Source organism: Limanda limanda, chromosome 8, assembly GCF_963576545.1.
Source record: "Limanda limanda chromosome 8, fLimLim1.1, whole genome shotgun sequence".
Classification (NCBI taxonomy): domain Eukaryota; kingdom Metazoa; phylum Chordata; class Actinopteri; order Pleuronectiformes; family Pleuronectidae; genus Limanda; species Limanda limanda.
In genome coordinates, this window is record NC_083643.1 from 30,121,266 (window position 1) to 30,136,926 (window position 15,661).

The 15,661-nt window shown below is 41.5% G+C and overlaps 1 protein-coding gene across 1 annotated transcript in view; it reads right to left on the minus strand.

The window, feature by feature from the left end:
• lrp5 (low density lipoprotein receptor-related protein 5) overlaps nucleotides 1-15,661 on the minus strand; it is a 74,249-nt gene that overhangs the window by 47,818 nt on the left and 10,770 nt on the right. The window contains exons 2-7 of the mRNA XM_061077103.1: nucleotides 11,457-11,657; nucleotides 11,124-11,340; nucleotides 7,083-7,151; nucleotides 6,878-7,006; nucleotides 4,310-4,506; nucleotides 3,992-4,123 (exon numbers count right to left, since the gene is read on the minus strand). Of these exons, the coding sequence (XP_060933086.1) occupies nucleotides 3,992-4,123; nucleotides 4,310-4,506; nucleotides 6,878-7,006; nucleotides 7,083-7,151; nucleotides 11,124-11,340; nucleotides 11,457-11,657 (945 nt within the window). The remainder of the gene's footprint in view (nucleotides 1-3,991; nucleotides 4,124-4,309; nucleotides 4,507-6,877; nucleotides 7,007-7,082; nucleotides 7,152-11,123; nucleotides 11,341-11,456; nucleotides 11,658-15,661) is intronic.

The following is a 15,661-nucleotide window of genomic DNA, read 5'->3' on the forward strand; positions in this document are numbered from 1 at the left end:
ATTCAATTTAAATAGATTCACCTTAGACAGATGCACTCTATTCAACAGCGAGATGCACTCTAACATTGTGGTTTATTTTGCAGAATAAGGTTCTATTGTTCTAGCATCGTGGGAATCAACATGGTAACTGGTCTGTTAGTGTCCCACCCAACTTTCTCTTGTATTAAAGCTGATACACTCTGTGCCGCATCACTGAAGAGAACCAAACACAATAATAATGGAGGTCACAAAACAGACTGTGTCAAATGTGACCCTAGTATCTAAAACCACATATCAAATAAATTTGAAGGCAAGTTGTGAAATCTTCCAAGTTGTGGGTCCTCTACTCTTCTGTCTGTACACCAACTCTCTCGGCTCTTTCATTCACTCACATGGCTTTTCCTACCACAGCTACGCAAATTACACCCACATAATTCTCTCTTTTCCCCAACCTGAAACACAGGTAGCAGGAAGAAACTCTGCTTGTCTGACTGACATCTCTCAGTAGATGTCCGCACACCACCTGAAAATTAACCTTGACAAAACCAAACTACTTTTCCTTCCAGGGAAAAGCTCTCCCACCCATGACCTTATTATTACCATTGACAACTCTGTGGTAGCCCCAACCCAGACTGCAAGGAACCAGGGTGTGACAGTCAACTCTCCCTTACTGCCAAACTTGCCGCAGCAACTCGTTCTTGTAGATACATGTTGCACAACATCAGTAGAACACGTCCCCTTCTCACTCAGAAGGCGGCGCATGTTCTGGTCCAGCCCATGGTCATAGTAGTGCTATCCAACCTCTGCAGCTCATCCATAATGCAGCAGCTCGACTGGCCTTCAACCTACCAAAGTTTACTCACACTACTCCACTCCCTTCACTGGGTACCAGTGGCTGCCCGCATGCATTTTCAAGACACTAGTACCGTGCTGTGAACGGATCGGGCCCAGTCAACATCCAGGACATGGTTTAACCTTACACCCCAGCCTGTCCACTCCAATTTCCATCTGTAAATCCGTTTGCTGCTCCCTCACTGCGAGCAACAAAACAAAATCAGGACTGTTCGCTGTCCTGGCTTCTTAATGGTGGAACAAGCTCCCCATAGACATCAGGAAAACAGAAAGTGTACACCTTTTCCGCCGAGGGCTAAAGGCACATCTAGCCGACTATACTTTGGTTAAGAAGATGATGTCTAATAAACCACCGTCATCTCTGGTGTTTATATTTAAAAAATTACAAATATTCAGTTTAGCCGCACTTGGGTGTAGCACTTTTGGCTTTTTTGAAGCAAATGTTCTTACTTGATTCTTGCTGTTTTTGGTTTGTACCCACATGGTTGAATGCACCTATTTTAAGTCGCTTTGGATGAAAGCGTCAGCTAAATGTAATGTTCTAGCTATTTTCTCATGTGCTATGGAAATGGCTTTGTTGTTATATATGACCAAATAATGGAAGTTCATCCATGGTGAGATAATGTATCATTATGTATCATCTGTCAATAGTCTTTGGTCTATAAGGACGCAGAGACCGTTTTTAGTGGCGGCTTAATGTCCACAACCAGATGTCTTAAAAAAAGGTGAGCTTTATAAGTGGTTATAGATAAAAGAGTATATTGTAGTGTCTACGCTTAGGGGCTTAATGGATCCGCCTCTTCCTGTTCTACAAACTCACGACACAAACATCAGTTTGTTAGTTTTTCTTGTGCGCATATCTAACTCATATGCGCACAGACAGAGCGGCACCATCTCTACCTCTTTTGAGTGTTTCACCAGTGGCAAGTCCTAAGGACAAAATGTGATTTAGTTATGCATACTTTAGGCTTAACTATCCAATAGGATGCCAACACCTACACGTAAGGTGGAGAGTGACACTAATTCTAGCAGTTGGAATGGGTGACGCAAGTAGAGGGAGATATATGCGGATACTGTGGGAGACTTGGGTGTGACAATTACTCATGTTACTCTGTTAGCGGTTGGTAACTGACCGCTAACTTGTTATTTTATGCAGTTTGTTTGTGATGATTTATTTTTTGTGTTGGGTTTATTTTGTTATTCATATTCTCCTAAGCATGGGAAATCAACTACTCTGGGATAATTAGACACTTCCTGTGTGAGCGTGATAAAACCACTGCTGCCCATCAGCGTCTTGATGATTGCTTTAATCCCTGTTTGAACACCCCTCGGTAAGTGGAATGAGGTAGGAAGCGTTCTAATTCCCTTTGCTACAAGCAGTGCCGGGCGTGAGTCGCTCATTCACAGTGGTCAGCTGTTCTTTGTTTAGATTGACAGTGCATACCATGCGAGCTGTGTTGACTTGAATGAGCTTCAGTGTGATTACTCTTGATTAACCTGTCAAACTTCTCTCATGTTGTAGTTTCATTTTTTTATAATGTTTATTCATGTATTTAATATATTTTTTTATTTATAAGGGTTATTTGCATTGATGTTTAAATAGGTGTATCTTATTTTGTATTAAATGATTATCTTGTACTTCCTGTTAGTATCGGATATGAATTAATATTTTGTTTAGTTCCTACTTGTTTCACTGTGTTTCTATGATGCCATGGTTGATTTGTGTGATTAAAAAGCCAAGAAGCATCAGTTATGGACTCTGCGTCTTGCTTTGCTGTTATAGCGTTTTTATATTTTTCCAACTTCTGGTCTCCTTGATGCATCAATTCTACATTAAAATCTTCTGCATAAGACATCAGCTGCTGCCCTAGTTCTCCTTTTACCAGCTTCCAGAAAACTTTCATAACACTGTGTACCAGGTATACATCTCATGTAGATCATCCCATGTTCTTTCTTCGGTGAGCGGTCTTGCTGATAATGGTTTCTCTCTAATATTGCACAGTTTTGAGCAAGGTGCCCTCCGATTATGTCTGTTATGATCTTGTGTTATCCTGAAAAATGGAGGATGATAAATAATTCATAATATTAATTATGTATGTTCTCTTTAATGCGCTGTTTACTGGTGTCGATTTAAAAAATGCTGTTATCAGTGCACCATATTACGGAGCTCCCCAGGGGACAGGGGGGGGAAAAATGATGGGTGAAAAAAAAAAAAAACCTGACTTTTGCGAGATCTCACAAAACTTTTGCGAGATCCCGAGAAAGTTTTGCGAGATCTCGAGATACTATTGCGAGATCTTGAGATACTTTGGTGAGATCTCGCAAAACTTTTGCGAGATCCCGAGATACGGGTTGTGGGCGGGTGCCACAGAGCAGGGAAGCCGAGGCTGAGACACACACAAACACACACACACACCCCACACACACAGTCTTATGACTTAGCATCTCATTATTATAACTTAGTATCTCATAATTATGAGATACTGACTGCAGGGTCTGTCATGGGAGATTGTGTGTGTGTGTGTTGGGGGGGGGGGTTGTGTGCGTGTGTGTGTATGCTTGTCTCTGTTCCTCTTCACTAAAACTGATAATCACATGTATTTTTTAGTTATTATCCGATGATGACAGATCGGATCAGTGCTGGTGTTTACTGTTAAAGTGTAAAGTGAGCGCTGGACAGGGGGACGTGAGGCGGAAGCAGACTCCGACACACACAGGTTGCCCGGACTTTTAATGAGTGTCTGTTCTGATCCTGGAGCAGCGCTGGTTATAATTATTCAGCGGCAGCACATCGCTAAGACAATGAACGGAGCAGAAAACATGGATCGATCCTGTTATGTCTCTGTATCGATGCACAGTCGCCCACTTCCGCGAGTAAGGCGGCGGTCCCCGCAGCCGCTCAGCCTCGGCTTCCCTGCTCTGTGGCACCCGCCCACAACCCGTATCTCGGGATCTCGCAAAAGTATCTCGAGATCTCGCAAAAGTATCTTGAGATCTCGCAAAACTTTTGCGAGATCCTGAGAAAGTTCTTTTCACCCATCATTTTTTTTCCCTCTGTCCCCTGGGGGGCTCCGTACCATATACAGCTCTTCTCACTTCATTTTCTAAACAGAAGTGGGAGTTGAGTTTTTGGTCACACTACTGCAAATGGGGTCTGTACCTGGCTTGCATGTCTTTCCGTCTGGTTTAAGCTGAACACCAGTGGGGCAGGCACAGCTGTAGAAAGGCAATACTGGAGAGAGTAGGCAGAGATGACTACAGCCTCCATTATTGTCACTACAGGAAGTCTTGACTTCAGTGACATCAGCAAAAGAAAAGGGACAAAAAAATATTATTAAATATATTTTATACACATGATATTTTACCTACTAGAAAAGTGTTGCAGAATCATATTCAATACCCATATTTGTACTCAATGATAGATGCATATGTACTGTTATGTAGGCTACATACACATTATTAAAACAGTCACACTTACTCTGAGGCTGACGATAAGGCTCCAGAACCTGGATGTCCATGGGGGAGTAAATCCCACTGAGGATCTCTCTGGCTTTGTCTCCCCTGTGTTTGTTACAGGCATGGATGGAGCGGGTTTGCCAGTCGGTCCAGTATAATGTCTCCTCAGACAGTGTCAGTGCAAAAGGATGGGTGAGGGTTCCCTCCACCACTGTTTCACTACAGGACAAAATAAAAACAGTTTGAATGAGAGGATGGTCTGTATTTGTGTTTGAGAATCCCATTGCAAAATGCTTATCTTTAATGGAAGATATTTTTTAATAATTTAAGAAAATAGAATTGCATATTTTAATGTGATGTTTTAGATGCCATTTGGGGTTGAACAGTGTAACTGGAGGCCAATAGTTTGCCATGTGGAGGTTGGTTGCAAAACACGTGAGGTGTATATTTCACGTGAGGTGCAGGGGCATATTTTTTCATTATGGCACAGTCAGATTAAAGCTTCCACTCCCCCTTCTCAGTTATTCAGAGGTACATGTTTCTACCACCAAAGAGCATACTTCCGTCCAATACAGGGTGTTTACATAAAAGCACTTTACTGAGCAGGTTCCAATAATAAGAGGGATAGCTGATATACAGTGGTTGACTAACTAGAACCACCAAGCATTTCCACTAAATTTTGGTTTGGATCTAACTGAACCTTCCCTGATTTTAATACTTGTAAGAGATGTGCAGTAGGTAACATTATGCTACACCTGAAGCTGCCTTCAGTTATTTCCTTATTTCTCCATGAGGGTGACTAATTACATGATAGAGAGTGTGATTAAAGGCTTACCGTCCAAAAGGGTAGTTTTTTTATCTAAATGTGTTTGCATACAATGTTTTGGGCATTTTATGCAGTTTTGGATAGATCACAGTTGAGCCATGACTTGCTTGCTAGGTGTCTATGGACTCCATCTGTAACCCTTGGCACTTATATTGTGAAAGGCCACAGCGATTCTGCCTTAGACTGGATCAGTACCAACCGTTCGAGACCTTACTCTTTGTAGGTTGAGCTGGGCTTGCACTTAACTGAAGCAGCTTCAACTAAAACACTGCTCATTCACTTTGATTTGGGGGATGTCATGGATTTCCGAACTGCAATGGGATTATGTTGTGTTGCATTGCTTGCGTTGCATAGAGGTTGAGATAATCAAATCCTGTTTAAACAAACACCTAACTGCAGGAGCTTGCCAATCAAATCAAAATAATGCAATAGAAGAGGCAGAAGCAGCTGGCTAACCTTGAATATGTTCATCTGAGTGAATTTGATTCGCTTTGTATTTATGTTTAGCATTGCATTGATAGATAGAATGACATGTTAGCAGAAAAGCCAGCTATGTTGCGTGTCCCAAGCACGAAACTGTGATTGTTGTTTGTTATGATTACAATGCCACCACCAAGCAACAGGCACACTCACTGCCAAGCGTTAACACAGTAAATATGTTGAGTCCAGCATCACTGATGGGCCAGCTCAACTTATGGTGTTCCCAAAGGCTTGATTCTAAGTCCCTGTTAGTTAACTGTTATGTTCTTATGGTAACATATTACATTACATCCTCATAGTAAGTTCTACAAATAATATTCTAACCCTAACCCTTTTGAAACTACTATGAACTGTCCTGACTGTACGTGCTCAGAGGACACTATGTCTAAGTGAACCCCAATCTTTATGCCTAAGAAAGAAGAAAAGCCTTTTCAGGCATGACGTTTGCGTAAAATCTGGAGAATTGGCTTTGGAGTTTACCCATGGTTTACCTGTCACACATGCAGGGAGGTTTGCTGCACAGACACATTCACAACAGCAACAAATCTCCCACATTATTCAGGCAAGAGGAGCTGGGTGCTGCAGGAAGTTACATATTAACTCTTCTGCACAGATCACTTGATTTTCTTTACAACACACAGACGACCCTGGGGCCCCGCCCCAACTCACTCGCTCAGAACGACACACGCAGTGAGATAAGAGGAGCGTGCACGTGAAGCCGGTAACATTTTCGCCCGCTCCTAACATGATGGCCTGATACGATTATGATAAAGAAAATTAAAGTGAAAGTGAGCGACGTTAACTCTCGCTGGAGTGAACATTGCTCACGTTCATCATATGTAAATTGATTTGTTCAATTCATCATTCACAAATACTGAATACGGATATGACAACATCAAGTTAGCTCCTTCTATAAAATACATTTAATCAGTATTGACAATACCAATATACATAGATAGTAATAGTTTTGGATGATTTTTGCCTCTTTACCTGCCCTTTCTATGGGTCTGTCATTATAACCTGTTGTGTACCATCTGTTGAATCAACCAACAACCACAGTGCATATCTCTCAAATTTTTAAACATCAAAGTCTAGAGCCATGCAATGCTCCTTGTTGATAATTGGTTGGACAGGAGAACAAAAAAGATAACATTAACAATTAGATTTCTGTACAATGAAAAAGCCCCTGTAGAGTTTGATTTCTTCTTCCACATCAGTCTACCATCTACAAAGGCACAGTTCACACAATTAAATCCATTATCATCCATACACAAAGGTCCATACCGTGCTGATCCATCAAGGTTAGCTCTATGAATAAAGCTGAGTTTAGCATCTGCCCAATACAGCTTCTCCTCGACCATGTCTATTGTCAGACCGTTGGGCCAGTATATGTCCACGTTTACAATCACTTTCCTGTAAGAGACACAAGCAAACAAAGTGAAGAGACCAAAGAATGACACTTGATTTACAATTCATTAAGTTACATTACCTATGGCTGCCATCCATGCCAGCACGCTCTATCCTGGGCTCTTCTCCCCAGTCAGTCCAGTACATGTAGCTGGATGAAAAACATAATAAAAAATAAAATAATACAAAAACACGGAAATAAGTGTGAATCAACTGATTTTAATATTTACCATAGCATGTCTGAACATGGTTGGCACACCTTGGTTATAGTGGCTTTCTACAATTCTTTTTAATACAATTTTCAGTGGCCTCTCATGCTGTTTCTGTGTGTGCATGAAGTGTCGGCACTTGGATTTTTGTGAACAAGTCTGTCAAAATTCCCCAACCGTATTTTCTCCTTTAATAAGGATTTAAAAATTACGATAGTGATTGTAACATCTTAGTATAATATCATTTCAATGTATTATGGTCAGCACAACACCTTGAAGCATACTAGTGTAAGCATGCTATTGATCTTTTTTTGCATGATAATCCCACATTTTTGCATCGACTATTGATGACGTAATGGCTTCTTGAAGGGCTGTCCCAATTCGTAGTGGAAGATTTAAACCACGAACCCCTTTGGCCCAATCCTATTTCACCCCTTTGCCGTAACATGCAGTTATATTAAACTAAGATATTACAATCATTATTGCAATTTTGAGATCCTTATTAACGGAGAAAATACTACATTTGTGGGTCTCTCTCCCATCTTGCTGGTGATTTGCAAGGCATTCTGGGCACCCCTCCGTTTCAGTTGAGGGTCTGAAAAACCTCTCACACACACAGTGCAATTGCACACGTGTATAAACTCAGTCTGGGTACATACAATGCCCTTTATAATCTTAGTAAATGTATGTAGAGCTGGAGAAGATGGCTGAGCGCTCTGTTCGGTTTGACGTAGTTTACTCAGAGCACAGTGCGAATGACAAAGACACAGAGGAGCAGTAAATTACTGACAGAGCCGCTAAAAACTGTAAAAAAAAATGTGTATGAAAAGACAAGGGCTGTCAAATGATAAAAAAAAATTGTCAGATTAATCACCATTTCTTAATGGCCGTAAAATCCCCACTTTTTATGTATATTGTTGTGGGAATGGAAAGATAAATGACAGAAGGTGGATATATACATTTAACAGTAGTTTTTTTATTGATGACAAGTCCAAATGATAGTTATTAAGATTGACAAATCAAATCAAACTTAAACATACCACTCCATAATTAAATGTGGCTGTCTCTTTGTTATGCCTCTGAGCAACCATAGGATGATGCTATTTAGAACTTTTTTTTTATTAACCTTAATCCTAAACAATTGGGGCATCTTAGCCTTTGCTCTTTTTATTGCAAATTTAGGATGGTTGAATCAATTTTCTCTTATAAATCAAACAAACAATCAAACCTTTACACAATTAAATGTGAATGTGTCCGCAAACAACACTAAGCTGTTGATTTTAATGTAATAGATGAATTGGATCAATAATCTGGCTGCAGTTCACCACCTCACGTCTACGTCGCCACTCTTCCGTCTCCAAAATGTTCGTACGCATGGGTCAGAGTTTGCGTGGAAATTCGTAATACGTAATTTTCCCGTCAAGTTTGTTTTTATAAATGCCAACGTTTGCGTGAGAAGTGGCGTATGCACATTTCAGGCCTTGTTTTGTGCGTACGCACTGGTTATAAATGAGACCCCAGCTCGGTAAAGACCAACTGTAGCTTCTGCTCTGATCATGACGCAGCGACACTGATCACTGAGATACGTTGCGTACGCACAAAGCCGGGCCTGAAACGTGCGTACGCCACTTCTCACGCAAACGTTGGGATTTATAAGAACAAACTTGACGGGAAAATTTGCAAACTCTGGGCAAACTCTGGCCCGTGCATACAAACATTTTGGAGAAGGGAATGTGGTGATGCAGACGTGAGGTGGTGAACTGAAGCCAGATTATTGATCCACGTCATCATTGACATTAAACCAACAGCTTAGTTTTGCTTGAGCGACAAATCTGCTCCACACAAACCTTTTAACTGAAAAATATATAAAACAACCTACAGCAAATTACGTTCAGATTCCATGTAACAGTGGAGTAACAGAGCCGAGTCATTAACAGTTTTTAACAATATCTTCTAACAATGTGCGTGTATCATCAAATCACTGCAGTAAATGTGACTGTGCCATCAGGTGCACAGAGCGCACTGGAGATCATTTAAAAGAAAACTTCCCTAATAATATCCCAGAGTGGCAGTTAGGATCCACTGATGTGAGGTCATTGGTCCAGATGCTGTCAATAAATAAATACTGCCGTGACACTAGGGGTGCAACGATTAATGGACGTAGTCGACAAAAATCGATGGCAAAAATAGTCGGCGACGAATTTAATTGTAGATGATTCGTGGGTTACGTCATAGCGCATGTTTTTCGTGCCGTGCAGCTGAACTAAACATTGTTTTACCGGAGGTGCTGGTGGAAGTAGCTGAGGAGTGAGCCATCTCGCTCCCTTCCTATCTTTGAAAGTTGCGCATGTGCAATCGCGACGAAACATAGACCAATTTTGTTTGTTGATGTTTTTATTGCTTATACTTTCCGTCCTTTTGTTAACAGAAAAAACAGCACTTGGCCTGTTCTTGGTTCACAGGAAAAAGGGAAACTTGAATTTAAATTAAAAAAATTATATTAGCACTTTGCCTGTTCTTGGTTTCAAATGGACAAAAACTGTATTTTTCTTTGTTTTTTTTATCAATAGTACCCTAATATGCAGCAAAGTTTATTAATTAACATTTATTATTAACATTTTCGAATGAAGTATCAGACTTCAAGATACATTTAGAAGCTGTTGGCTAAATAAGAGCAATTGAGAATTTGTGTCAGTCATAATCCGACTAGTCGATTAATCGTTTCAATAATCGATAGATTAATCGACTATCCGAATAGTAGTTCTATGTACTAGTTGCAGACCTACGTGACACGGGTGCATGATTCTGCATGATGGATGAACGCGAATGGAAGGATGAGGAAGAAGCGAGGGTTCAGCTATGTCTGATCAGCTGATATAGACTATATTGATCTATGCTCTGTGATCTTTGTGCTGAACTGAGTCTAGTATCACACAGATCGACCGACAGAACCGAACCATCCCAGTACAAACACGAGCATGATAATTGTGTTAAATTCTATAGATTGAGGACATCCCAGCTGTCTCTGAATATAATAATCCTGCACCTTTGAATTGCACCACATTTTTTTATTTCCTGCTCCGATTTTTCTATCACTCACTTTCACTCATTATGTTAGTGGAGGGCGTACTTGAAGGCAGATCCACATACGAACGTTTCTAGGTGGACAATGATTTATAAATTGAACATTGCGTTCAGGTGTGCGTGCCCACGGTTTTATGAATCGGAATTTCTTTTGCATACGCCATTTCCGTTTTTTGTGCGCACGTACACTTTTAGTATGAATCCCAGGCCCTGTTTTATAAATGAGAACCCAGGTGTGACAAGAGAAACTCTATATTTCCCTGTTCTTCTACAACGTCACTGACCGGCTGCTTAACGTGAACGAGCCCTGATCTCACTGCATGTGTTGCTCTGATCGAGTGAGTGTATCAGAGTGTATGGGTACATGGAGCGGGTCATTCTAAGCATGCGTTGATGCATTAAAAAAATGAACACTCTAATTCCCAAAATTAATCATTGCAGTTTCATAGCTGACCACTGATTTGGAAGACTGGGAATTTTGTAGCGCCGTGGCGTGCTGTGCGCACATGAATAATTAATATTCATGGTAGAAGAAAACAACACTCATCTGTGTTACACTGGTAGCGTCTCAGGTAGGACACTGCGTGACAATATTCCCACCGCCTTAAATGCACCGTCTGCAAATGTAATACGTTGCAACCAATTTATGTTAAGCTTAAGACTATTTAAGACCATAATTTCACTGACTGGCTGTTTCACGTGAATAATTTCATGCAGATCACTGCTGTTGTAGTTAGTTATGATTGTTAAGGTTAGGATTAAGGCTAAGAACTACATTGTGTTGGTTATTGTCCCTACAACTATGGAAAGACAAATGTTTGTGTATTTACCAGTGAGCAGGGTTGAGAGCGACAGCCCTGGGCTGGTCTAAGTCCATCCAAAACAGAACCTTTCTTGATGTGCCATTGAGGTTGGCCACTTCAATCCGATTGGTCTCTGAATCTGTCCAGTAGAGCTTTCGCCCCAGCCAGTCACAGGCCAGCCCATCAGGACTGTCCAGTCCAGACACTACCACTGTCTGACCAGTTCCCAGTGCCTCTTCAAGTGCTGCAACCACAAATCATACAGTGTGAAATGATGATAATAAGGAAGATTCATTACATTACATTTGTTCCTTACTATTGAAGTAGAATAAACAGATAGAAAATAACATATAGTCTTACAGTTTGATGACTTATTCCAGTGGGTCTGTTTGATCGCCTCCTCACTAACATCAGTCCAAAATATAAGGCCCTCAGCATACAGGAAGTCCACTGCTGCTGCATCCTCCAGGTCACTAACAACAATGGCGGACTCACCCCGCACACCCTCTGCATCTACTAATCGTACATCACGTCGGTTGGCAAAGAGGAGGAGTGGTGAGCCTGGAAAGCAGAAGATATTCTAAGTAACATTCAAAACATTTCATTCAATTAGGGCTGGGCGATATGGAAAAACATCTTATCACGGAACAAAAATTTATATATATCGCAATATAAATCAAATTACTAGAAAACTACCTTTTTGCTTATCTGTTTTTATGTATAGTGTTCTTCAAACATTTTTGATGTTGCAGAAAACTGATCTGACTTGTGTGCATGTGTGTTCCCGCCTCTCTCTGCCCATCTTCACACACAAACTGATAATCACATGTATTTAATTATTAATCGATGATGACGGTTCATGACTCTGTATCGTTCCAGTCACCTTAACTCTGATGTCCTGTCTGTGCGCTTCACATTAGATAGATAGATAGATAGATAGAGTACTTTATTCATCCCCGAAGGGAAATTAAGTTGTCATAGCAGCCGGTATATTTGAATACAATACAATACAATACAATAAATTAAAAATATTGAGGTAGAAAGAATAAAAAACAAAAAACAGAAGCACAAGATAAAATACAATAAAATAGGTAGATAAGGTGCATTGGCAAGATGATGGTAAAAGTACTGATGATATGATGGTAATGGTATTGTTAGACAGTATATAAGAATAGTACAGTGTATATAGTATATAATATAACATAATATATATTTATATATGATAGTAATTATACCAATATAAAAGCAGTATATGGTAATAATGGCAGCAACAGTATATATAATAATAATAGTAATGGTGATATAATAATAGTAATTATAACATGTACACATAAATAAATATGTGTATATAGACTTATGTAAACAAGAATATACAGAGAGTATGATATGATATATAGTAGAAGTATGAATATGAATATAAGTATTTGACTATACAATAGGTAATATAATATACTATGAGTCTAAGAATATGTAGACAGAGTGTGCAAAAGACAATATTATTGTATAAAATGATATATAATATCAATATGGTGTATATGAACACATATCACATATGATGTGAAGTAAGTGTATAAGGAGCGGTTGTACAGGTACACAGTGCAAGGAGACAGGTTTAGTGCAGTTCTGTGATGGTGGCTCTGACAGAGGTAGAGGAGTTGAACAGTCTTATTGCGGTTGGGAGGAACGATTTCCTGTATCGTTCCTTAGAGCAGCGGGGTTGAATGAGTCTGTGGCTGAAGCTGCTCCTTAGCTTGTCCAGGGTTTTGTAGAGGGGGTGAGAGGGATGGTCCATGATTGCCAGCAGTTTTGCCAGCATCCTGTCCTCCACCACCTCCTCCAGGGTGACAAGCTTAGAGCCAACCACAGACTCTGCTTTCCTTATTAGTTTTCTCAGTCTGTTGGCGTCCTTTGCCTTGATGCCCGCACCCCAGGACACCACAGCAAAGAAGATGGTGCTCGCCACAACAGACTGATAGAACATCTGCAGCATCTTGTTGCAGACGTGGAAGGACCTGAGCCTCCTCAGGAAGTAAAGCCGGCTCAGGCCCTTCTTGTAGACGGCCTGTGTGTTGGTGGACCAGTCCAGTTTATTGTCCAGTGTGACACCCAGGTACTTGTATGCCGACACCACCTCCACATCCGTCCCACCGATGCAGACAGGAGAGGGCAGGGGCTTGTTCCTCCTGAAGTCCACCACCATCTCCCTCGTCTTCGACATGCCATCAATGTCCTCACCATGTGGCTCATACAGAGCAGCCCAGTCTGTGGCCTCCAGGGCTCCACGCAGTGTTTCCATGGCCTCAGGAGACCATTTCCTCACAGTCCTCACTGTGACTGGGTGCTGCTGAACCACAGGCTTGTAAGATGGTGAGAGCAGGACAAGGTTGTGGTCTGACCTGCCCAGTGGTGGCAGGGCAGTGCAGCTGTATGCATCCTTCACATTTGCATACAGCAGGTCCAGAGTCTTATTATCACGTGTTGCACATTTCACAAACTGGAAGAAGGTTGGGAGTGTGGATGAGAGGGAGGCATGATTGAAGTCACCTGTGATGAAGATGAAGGCCCTGGGGTGTTGTGTCTGTAATCCCGCAGTCACAGTGTGGATGACGTCACACGCTGCTTCCGCGTTCCCGGATGGAGGAATGTAAACAGTGATGGCGAAAACACTGGTAAACTCCCTCGGCAAATAATACGGACGAAGTCCGACGGCGACGAGCTCGATGTCCGGGCTGCAGACACGCTGTTTAACCGTGACATGCCCGGGGTGACACCACCTGGTGTTTACGAGCACGGCGAGACCCCCTCCTTTCTTCTTGCCGGTCGCGGTGGTGTCCCTGTCGGCTCGAACCGTCTGGAAGCCGGGGATGGTGACGTTGGAGTCCGGTATTCGCTCGTGCAGCCACGTTTCCGTGAGACACACAACACTGGACTCCCTGTACTCCCGCTGCGTCCGGATGAGCGCTTCCAGTTCGTCCACTTTATTCGCCAGGGATCTCACGTTACCAGTGATGACTGCAGGGATGAAGGGCTTAAACTTTCTCTTCTCCATCCTCAGTTTAATTCCCGCTCTGCAGCCTCGCCATCTCCTCTTTAACTCCTCCAAGATGATGGGTCTCTCTCCGGCCAAGATGGCTGTTTGCCTCAGGGCCATCAGCTGGTCGCGGGTGTAAACAAAGCCGGCGTGTGTAGCCGGCATGCTCCCAGTGATCCGAAGAGACCGAAGTGCAGTTAAAAGTTGTAAAAAGTGTAAAAATCAGTAGTAAAAGCACATCGTCCTTGTGCGGTACGACGATGCTTAGAGCAGTGCAAAAATAAATATAAAAAACAAACAGCAAACCTAATAAAAACCCAATAAACCGACAGTAGAACCAGTAGCTGGTACAACAGGCTGCTGTTAGTACGGCGCCATATTGATATTACGTCTTGTGTAGCAGCTTTTAACGTGTATCAAACAAACATCAGTCCTGTTTGTTTCCTAATAAGTTGTGATCAGTGCTGGTGTTTATTAATAAAGTGAGCGCAGGGCAGAGGGGGAGTGAGACTCCGACACAGGACGACCAGACTTTTAATGAGCGTCTGTCTGATCCTTGCGAACCGCTGGTTATAACTATTCAGCGGTGGAAACCTGCTGAAACTATGAACGTAGCTGACAACATGATTATTTTCAGTCACTGCATCAATGCAGAGTCATCCTCCTCTCTGCAGGAGCCCAAACATTGACACATGTGCTGCTGCTGTTCAGCCACTCTGTGCTGTGTCAACCTAATTTGATTTGGGTGTAACTCTATTCCAGCCACATGATTGCTTTGGGGTGGCTCTACGCTCATTATCATCTTGTGTTGTCTGTCAAAACCTAGATGGGATGAATTATTGTCTTAAGTTTTATTGAGGAAAAGTTATATCACGATAATTATCGATATTGCCCAGACCTACATTCAATACTTTTGTTTTACCCACCCCAAGATGATCAAAATTCATTCAAATAGGAATCTTACTTATGATATTTCTTATGTGTTTTTATTAGTTAACATTATCACTGTTATCAATAGCCTACTAAAAAGCATTTTATTTTCTTCAAATGTAAATTTGTGGTCTGAATATTTGTCTTTACACAGTTAATTTGGTGGAAAATTAATAAGTGCACACATATCTAGGGCTGGGCGATAAAGAGATAAATATAATTATCGTGATATAACCTTTCCTCGATAGAAATATAAGACATGGTCAATACAAAGTCGATAGAACTTATTCCATCCATGTTTTGACAACAAACAGCCAATGACAATGAGAATAGCTCTGTGCCGAACCAATCATGTGGAATAGACTCACAGCCACGTCAGGTTAGGTTGACGCATACAGCAAAGAGTGTGAAAGCAGCAGCCGGCAACAGAACATGTGTTAATGTTTGGGCTCCAGCATAGAGGTGGACGACTCTGCATCGATTTGGTGAATGAATATAATCGATTCATGTTTTCTACTACATTCATTGTTTTAGCGAGTTCACACCGCTGAATTATTATAACCACTATTGCTTAAGGACCAGGACAGATGCACATTAAAGGTCC